The sequence below is a fragment of the Mus caroli genome, chromosome 4 (assembly GCF_900094665.2).
Source record: "Mus caroli chromosome 4, CAROLI_EIJ_v1.1, whole genome shotgun sequence".
NCBI lineage: Eukaryota > Metazoa > Chordata > Mammalia > Rodentia > Muridae > Mus > Mus caroli.
The window spans coordinates 124,786,032-124,794,350 of NC_034573.1; the positions used below are offsets into that span (position 1 = coordinate 124,786,032).

The window sequence follows — 8,319 nt, forward strand, 5'->3', positions numbered from 1 at the left end:
CAGGGGGCCTGTCTAGTGCAAAGTCAGGACGCTCAGGGTCTCTGCCTGTAACACCCCAAGGGCATCCAAGGCACTGGACCAGTGAGCTCAGGCCTCAGGCTCCAGCAGGGAGGAGGGGCGGTCCTAGGTCCCAGCGCCCGCCATGCCACAGAGCTTTCCCAAGCAAGGCCTTTCTTGGTGGGCAGGCCACAGCAGCTGTACCTCATGTGTTTCCAATTTGTACATAAATCCCAACTCCCATAAAACCCCCTGAAGTGCCACCCAGCCACATATGTGGATGGCTCTGCCTGGCAGTGTGGTGACGGGCATGGCAGGGTGTCAGCCGCAGCCCAGGGCAGTGACAGCCATGGGGAGGGGTCCTCCATCCTCTGGGGGAACCAAGCTTTGGCTCCTGGGGAAGAGTCAGCAGGTCAGCCCTGCCTTTCATTATGACGGGGTCTCCGGGGCCATTGCAAACCACAGCAGCTCCCAGCTCGGCTTCCTGGGTTCCACGGTGAAGCCAGATCCACAAACAGAAACCCTACCTTCTCTCTCTCTTTTTATTCTTTTCCTTTCAGCCTCCAAAGGAGGGGGGGGGTGTAGCCACAAGATCTTCTAAGGGGCCGTGACATCACAGCCCAGGTGACAGTGGCCTAGCCAATGGACCTAGGCCGAGAGCTGGCTTCTTGCATCCTGTGATGTGAGATTGGGTTGACACTGGGAAGGCCTGGTCCCTCAACCACAGAACCACAAGGCCAGGCCCTCGCCGCCTCCAGGGCCCTGTGAGGAGCTGGTTGGTTCCTGGTGTCCCCACCCCCTGGCCACCCTGGCCCCTGCCACAGCCTGGGCTCCGTGGAGGGTGAGCCTCGTTCATTCATTCATTCATCCAGGCTGCTGAGTCTGGACTCGCTGCTGCAGCCCCGGGCTCCTCCGCCCTGACTGCCCAGAGCCCCTTCCCACCATTTAATGATACTCTGCACATAGTGCTGTTGAAAATTTGTGGCTAGACATTCCTGTGGGACTGGGAAGCCAAATTCTTGGGTACAAACCGAAACTTTCTTTCCTTGGAGATTTTCTTCTCTCTCGCCCACAGACGCTCTCGCGTTCTTTCCCCATTTTTTTCTTTCTCTTCTTTTTTTTTTTTTTTTTTTTTTTTTTTGTAGCAGCAGGGGGAGAAAAAAAGAAACCAAACTTTAAAAAAAAAAAAAAAGTCAACACCTCCCCTTTTTTTATTTTCGAAAGCAACTTGAAAAAATATATATATAACAAAACAGCAGCCAACCAAGTGGGTCCGAACCCAACCCCCTGAGGCCGAGTCCTTGCCACTGTCAGCGTGTGTGCGACATGGCTTCCAACAGCATCTTTGACTCCTTCCCCAACTATACACCAACCTTCATACGAGGTAAGTGCTGAAGGCGGGGATCTGTTCAGCTCTCCCTGGTGGGGAGCTGTAATGTTCTCAGACCATGAGTCTCTAATCTGCTGCTCTGGGCCACCTCAGTGGCTAGCCTCTGAGAACTTAAGTGGGGAGAGGGATTGGTGGCCTCCGTGGTCTCCAGCGTCGCGGTGTGACTTTGATTCTCAGCTGGGTCAAGCTTGTGACAGTGGCAGTGGCCACCTATAGACCTCAGAGGTTCTGGGATGGAGAGAGCAAGGCAAGAGCATGGCTCTCCGGTTCCTGCCTCCTCCACAGGGCACCGGGGATAATCTGCCCAGACCAGGGCTCAAACAGACAAAGGTCAGATGTATCTGGGAGGCCTGTGGGAAGCCAGCAGGGCCAGGGCTCTGCCCAGGCCTTAAGATCTTAAGGAGCACCCCCAGTGTTCTCTGCACACTCTCAGGACAGTGGAAACAAAGGGTAGAGAAAGGACCCACAGGCCTCTATGAGAATCTGCTCAACATGGGCAGATACTGTGGGAGACCCTGCCCCTGGAAAGTTTGAAGTACTGGCCACAGAGGAAGGTGTTTGGAGGTGGCTTTTGTCTCTATTCGTGGCACAAAAGGACTCAGAACTTTGTGAAGTGTCCCTCAGCAAGGATCAGGCCAAGATGTCTGATGTGAAGCCTCTGGTTTAGGCTAAATCCCAGAGAGGCCTGCCCTGCCTCTGGCCTTTGAGTTATGCTGGCTTCTCATACCTTGGCCACTTTCCTACTCCTTAGCAGGAGTCCACAAGACTGTCACCTGAGATCAGGGGACCCCAGGCCCCCAAGCTTCAGCCACACAGCTGTGCCAACCTCAACAAATGACCCGATATAGGCCACTAACGTCTCTGCCTCCGACAAGTTCCCTGTAGCTGTGGTGTTCTGTTGTCTGAGCTGTACAGGGGGACTAGTCCCTCTGGAGAATATTCTAGAATTCTAGGGTTGGGAGACAGTACCTTTTTTGAGTTGAAGTGGCCAGGTAAGACATAGAGGTCTGCCATGGTCAGCTGTGACCTGTGACCATGGCAATGCTCAGCACTTGGTTTGGGACACTTTTGGGTCTGTGTGGCAAGAACTAGTCTAAGAATAAGGTGTGTCTCTTTCCTGAAGACCTGGGAAGCCTGAGGCAGGTTGCGCGCTTTGATTGTGGTTGAGCCACGAGAGAAGGGATGTTTCCTCCAAACCTGGCTGTGGCTGGCGACAAATGTTTGCCCTGGGTCCTGTAACATCCAACCACTGCAGTTGTACTACGTACACACCCTTTGTAGTCTTCGGGATTAGTTCAAAGTAACTGCTCGGCAAGAAAATAAGAGTTTATAAAAACCATTTGCCCTCCGTGAGCAAGATGGAGAAGTTGAACTTAAAACAAAGGAACCGTAGAAGACAGGGCTAGCTAGTGCTGGCTGCCTTAGATGGGGGTCCTGACACAAAGCCCTGGACACGGCAGCTGGAGGCAGGACAAAGATGGGGTCATAGCAGCTCTGGCCCAAGAGGAAAGAGGTCATGTGGCAGAGTGGCTGGTCCCTAGTCCGCAGGTGGAAGGTACCTGGAGGCTGGGATCACCAGGCAGACTGGAGATCCCAAAGGCATATCCTGCCCTTGTCTCCTATCTCTCTCCTTGCTCAGCTCTCTATTTCAGAACCCCCACAGCTCCTGCCTCAGGATCAGTTTCCAATGTATTAAGACCAGCTTGTGAGTTGTGACCTCGAGCCTCTCTGGAGACACCTGAGTGACAGCAGCCCTCCCTGTGGATTGAAAAACTAGTATAACTCCGGGTGTGGGGAGGGGAGTGCTGACGATAGACATAAAGGGTCATCTGCCATGACCCTCCGAACACAACCTGTGGTTTCCTTTAGTGGCACCGTCATGGTGGAAAAAAGATGCTAAAAGTTGTTTCAAGGTTGCTAACAGAGGGGAAGTTATCATTGTTTCCAGCCGGGGGTGATGGACCCCCTGGATTTCTGCTTAGGTCATGAACCCCTGTACCACTGCGCTCCTACACACTGGTTCTCAGGATCCCCCACCTTAGGAGTGTTGCAATAGAGATCCCCTGTTCCGGCTCTCTCTCCTGCAGTCTCTCCACTTCCCCTCTCCTTCCTCCTCCGAACACCGGCCGACCCTCCTCACTCCCTCAGCAAGGCCCCAGCCCCACTCCTAGAGAGCTTGAAAATGCCATGTTCCAGATCCCCAACCCAGACTGTGGAATCAGTGTGTGTTGGGTTTAGATCTGAAAATTCATCCATGCCGATGAATTGGGCAGTGCTGGCAGAAAGCTCAGTCCTCTGGTGGTCACCGATGCCCATGTGCTGTGTGACTCCAAGCAAGGCCCTTGATGTCTCTGAGTGCCATTCTTTCATGGTAAATGAGGATGTGTGAGTTAGAGTTGGTGCTTTGAGGACAGGCTGACTCCAAACCCTGTGTGTCCCTGACCCCACCCAGGGTGGGTCCCCTGAGCTGTCGGGGAGCCCCGAGCCCCCCCCCCCAGATCAGAAGAGAATAACTTCATCTCTGTTTTCTCTGGCATCCGTCTCTCCATGCCCTCCCTGCCTCTGGGCATCAATGCTCAACTGACAGTGTGGAGACTCTGGAGGCAACAGGGGACAGGCAACTGGGCTTTCTCAGAGTCAGGCAGGGCTTGCGTGGAACCTTCCAGAAGCTACCCAGGCCCCCTTCATGATTTCTCAATCCTACCCTTGCATCAGGCCCTTCACTGGGCCCAGGACACCCCATGGTTTTCCTTGGAGGAAAGGCGCTCCTGCAACAGAAGCCAAGGAGAGAATGGAGGGCCAAGGGGCCATCTTAAGCTCTGTTGGGGACTGGCAACCCGAGGCCTTTCTTGGCATTAAGGTACCTCCAAGCTGCAGGTCCCTGGCATTGCTCATTCACAGACAGAACCTCGGGATCTGAAGAGGTGGGTGGCACTGCTTGCACGCAGACTTAGGGGCACCCTGTGCAGAGATGGCTTTCGCTTGCTAATTCAGCCATTCCACAAAACTTGCACAAAACTTGCCAAGCTTAGACTCTGGAACTGGACTTTCTAGTTGAAGCCTAGATACTGCCTCTTTTAGCTCACATGGGGGAGATCCTTTCGCCACCCTGTGCCTCAGTTTCCCCTTCTGCAGGAGATGGTGGTATCACCAACCTTCTGGGGCTATGGACAAAACCAGATGAACAGAGAACCCTGATCAGAGGCTGGGGTCAATGGGCAGCTCAGACCTTGGGGAGAAACGGGAACTGGGCTCTCGGGCATGGGCATTCCTGTGTGGTAGCCGGGTGCTGGCAAAATGGGTCACATCATGTCTAGCCTAAATTGCCTGACTTGGATGACACCTTGGATGGCAACAGAGGTCTATGTTCTTCCCGAAGCTTTAGCCTGCAGCCAGCAACAGGGAGATTTGGGGGGATGTAGCACCCAGTATCTCAAAGCCCAAGGACTCCCCCACTGACAGACCATCCTGGTGGCTGCTCACCCTGAGCATTTGACCCCATGGCCTTCTCCTCCACTGAGCTTGGCGGGAGATGAGTGACCGCCAGTCTTTCCCCACCCACCATGGCGCCGTGTCTACCAGGCCTCTTTGATGGTGGCTCCTAAGGCCTCCCTACAAACCATCTCCTCAAACCACCCTGTCTCACCCCACCCCCCCCCAGGCTGGAAAGAAGTTCCTAGTAGCCCCTCACTGCCCACAGGGTCTGGGTGTGTGGTGAGTTGGCCCCACACAGTGGGACTGTGTATCCAGGCCTCATCCGCACCCACTATGGCCAACCGGCAGCCCCTGGCGGCCCTGCAGGTCAGATAGTGGGCCCATTGATGGCAAGGGCCTTGAGGTGGCCACATCAAAGCTGGGGCTTGCTTGGTTACCTGAAGGGGAGGGGCCTGAACACATGACCTTCCAGAAGACTCTGTAAGACAAGAAGAGAGGAATAACTGAGAAGGAAGTCTAGCATCTGGCAGACCTGACTTTCTGAGAGGTGGGGAGACAACCCTGAACTTGGGGTTCAGTGCTGCATCCAGAAGGCCAGCTCATAACCCCAACTCCTAGGAACCTGCCATTGGCAGCCTCTCTTTTCAAATATTTTTAAATGTAAAAGTTCTTAAGTTAATTTTTTTTAAAAAAATCAACGGATGCATATATTATATTTGGAGTATATTTCTCCATATCCCCCCTCCCTGCCCCTCCCACTCCACTTAGTCCTCTGGCCCCCTGGACAGTTTCACTTCCACTTTCTTGTCATCTATGCATACGTGACTGTAGGTATCTATATAAAAATCTAGGCCCCACAAATGAGAGAAAACATACTACTGATATTTCTAAAGCTGAATTAATTTGCTCAGTGTGATTGTCTGTAGCTGCTCCATCTTCCTGCGTGTGATGGGTCTGATTTCTTCTTTATGAATAAAAAATCCATTATATATATATACACATACATATATACATATATACACATACATGCATATAGTACACACACACACACACACACTTTCCTTTGTCCTCTATGGCTGCGCTGGGTTCCTTTGAGTGACTGCCCAGGAGCAGTATAACTGGACAGTGTGGAAATTCTATTTGTAGGGTTTGTTTGTGGTTTGAGACGGGATCTCACTACACAGTCATGGCTGACCTGGAACTTGCTATGTAGACAAGGCTGGCTTCAAACTAAAGATATCTGCCCGCTTCTGCCTCCATAATCCCAGAAGTAAAGGTGTGAGCCACCACACCCAGCTATTTCTAGTTTCTTGAAGACCCTCTAACTGACTTGCACAGTAGCAAGATCAGCTTCTTACCAGAAGTACAGAAGGGCTCCCTCGTGCCTCGCCAGGCCAGAGTTTGCTGCTTTCTTGATGCCTGGGGGGGGGGGGTTGCATGCAGCATGGGTTTTGATTGTCTTACTCTGGGGACGCTCAGTTTTCAAATATCTATTGCCCATTTGCATTTCATCTTTGGAGAATTGTCTGCTCATTTTGTTGTTGTTGATGTTGTTGTTGTTCGTATATTCTAGATACTAATTTGTCAGGTACAGAGCAAGCAAACCAGCTCTCCCATTCTGTAAGCCGTTGCCTGTATGACTCGCTCCTTTTGCTCTATCTTCGGTCTTTCATCCCGAGAGGTCCTGTTTGTCAGTTGTTGGCCTTAATTGCCTGAATGAGAATTCCACTCAGAAAGGCAACCTGTATCTGGAAGTGTTTCCCTTACGTTTTCTTCCGACAGAGAGTCTCAGGTCTGACATGAAGACCTTTGACCCAGGGCTGGGGAGATGAGCCATCTTCTAGACTGCACAGCTTTGATTCCCAGCCTGCACACAGAGGCTCACAACCGTCTAAAATTCCAGTTCCAGGGTGTCTAGCACCCTCTTCCGACCTCCACAGGCACTGCATGCATGCAGTGCCCATGCCAAACCCTCACACATAAGGAAAAAGTAAATAAGCCCTCAAAAAAATCCTTTGACCCATTTGGAGTTCTTCCTGTGAAGGGTAGGGTTAAGTACCCCTCTTTGCTCTCCATCCTGGGGGAACCCAACCTTCCTAACATTGTCTGTTAAAAATGCTACCTTTGTTGCATTGTGCATTTTGGCTTCTTTGTCAAAAATCACATGGCTATAGCTGCCCTTCTATTCTGATTGGTGTACATGTCTGGTTTTGTGCCATCCGCAGACCTATGCTTAGTGTGTCATGTGTGTTTCTGTGTGTGTGCTTATGTGCATGTGCATATGTATGTGCCTGTGAGTGTGAGTGTGTGTGTGTGTGTGTGTGTGTGTGTGTGTGTGTGTGTATTAAACTTAGAGCCCTGGGCATTCTAGGTAAAGTGTGCTTTTGATGAGCTACATCCCGGCCTGGCCTACATCTCCATCACTCACTCACCAGGAAGTCTCTCCAAGATCATCTGCAACAAACCAGAACCTTGGAAGTCTGAGCCTCAGTTCCCAGAGCTATTGTCAGACTGCTTGAGTCATTTACTGAGAAGGGAGGGAGGGAGGAAGGAAAAGAGGGAAAAAAAGGCTTCCGAGCTTGGGTGTCCTATCTGGGCGCCATCAAAGACCTTGAAACAGCAGCTCTGGAGAAGAGCCCTGGATGCTACTCATGGTGGAGTGGAGAGACAGGGCAGGACAAACCGGGTCTCGCCTTCAGCAGTCAGGACAAGAACTGAGACCAGTACCTCAATAAGAAGTTATTCCTGAGAAAGATGGAGTGGGCAGAAGATAGCACCCTCCTTGTTTCTTAGATGAAGAAAGAGAGCCCCAAGGAGAGGCTCGGGCTTATGAAAGGTTCGGTTTAGCTCCAGGGGAACCAGTTTTGGTTTTTTTTTCCTCGACCTCTGGGGAAGTTGCTGCTCACCTTGCACTTAGTTCAGGGCTCATGGCTTGAAGCTACTTAGCAGCTTGGCTCCCTCGACCCTCAATTTTACCCATTGTTTGGAGGGAGCTGGGGCTAGGAACGTGGCTCAGTTGGTAGAGTGCTTGCTTACTGTGTGTGAGGTCTGGGTTTGATTCTCAGCACTGCATCAAGTGGAACGTGCCTATAATTCTTATCACCCGGGAGATGGAGGCAGGGGGATCAAGCATTTAAGGTCATCGCTCCCCTCTAACGGCAAGTTCAGTCAGCCTGAGATATTTAAAACTGTCTCAAAAAATGAGAGAGAGACAGAGACAGGCAGAGAAAGGGAAAAAGAGGGGGCAAGAGGGAGAATAACAGAGATAGAGTCAGACAAAGACAGACAGACAGACTAAGAGAGACAGGCAGACAGAGTGGAAGAGAGAGGAGAGGAAGAATGAGACACAGAGAGAGACAGAAACAGAGACAGACAGAGAATGGGGGAAAGAGAGGGGAAGAGAGGGAGAGTGACAGAGAGAGTCAGAGAAAAACAGAGGAAGACAGACAAAGAGGAAGAGAGAGGGAGAGAGGAAGAATAAGAGATAGTCAGAGAGA

General features: G+C 51.6%; 1 protein-coding gene across 1 annotated transcript in view; it reads left to right on the top strand.

Annotated features, from left to right (window-relative positions):
- Positions 1 to 1,267: 1,267 nt before the first annotated feature.
- Positions 1,268 to 8,319, top strand: part of Runx3 (RUNX family transcription factor 3) — a 56,616-nt gene continuing 49,564 nt past the window's right edge. Inside the window, exon 1 of the mRNA XM_021160578.2 lies at positions 1,268 to 1,381. Within this exon, the coding sequence (XP_021016237.1) occupies positions 1,324 to 1,381 (58 nt within the window). The 5' untranslated portion in view covers positions 1,268 to 1,323. The remainder of the gene's footprint in view (positions 1,382 to 8,319) is intronic.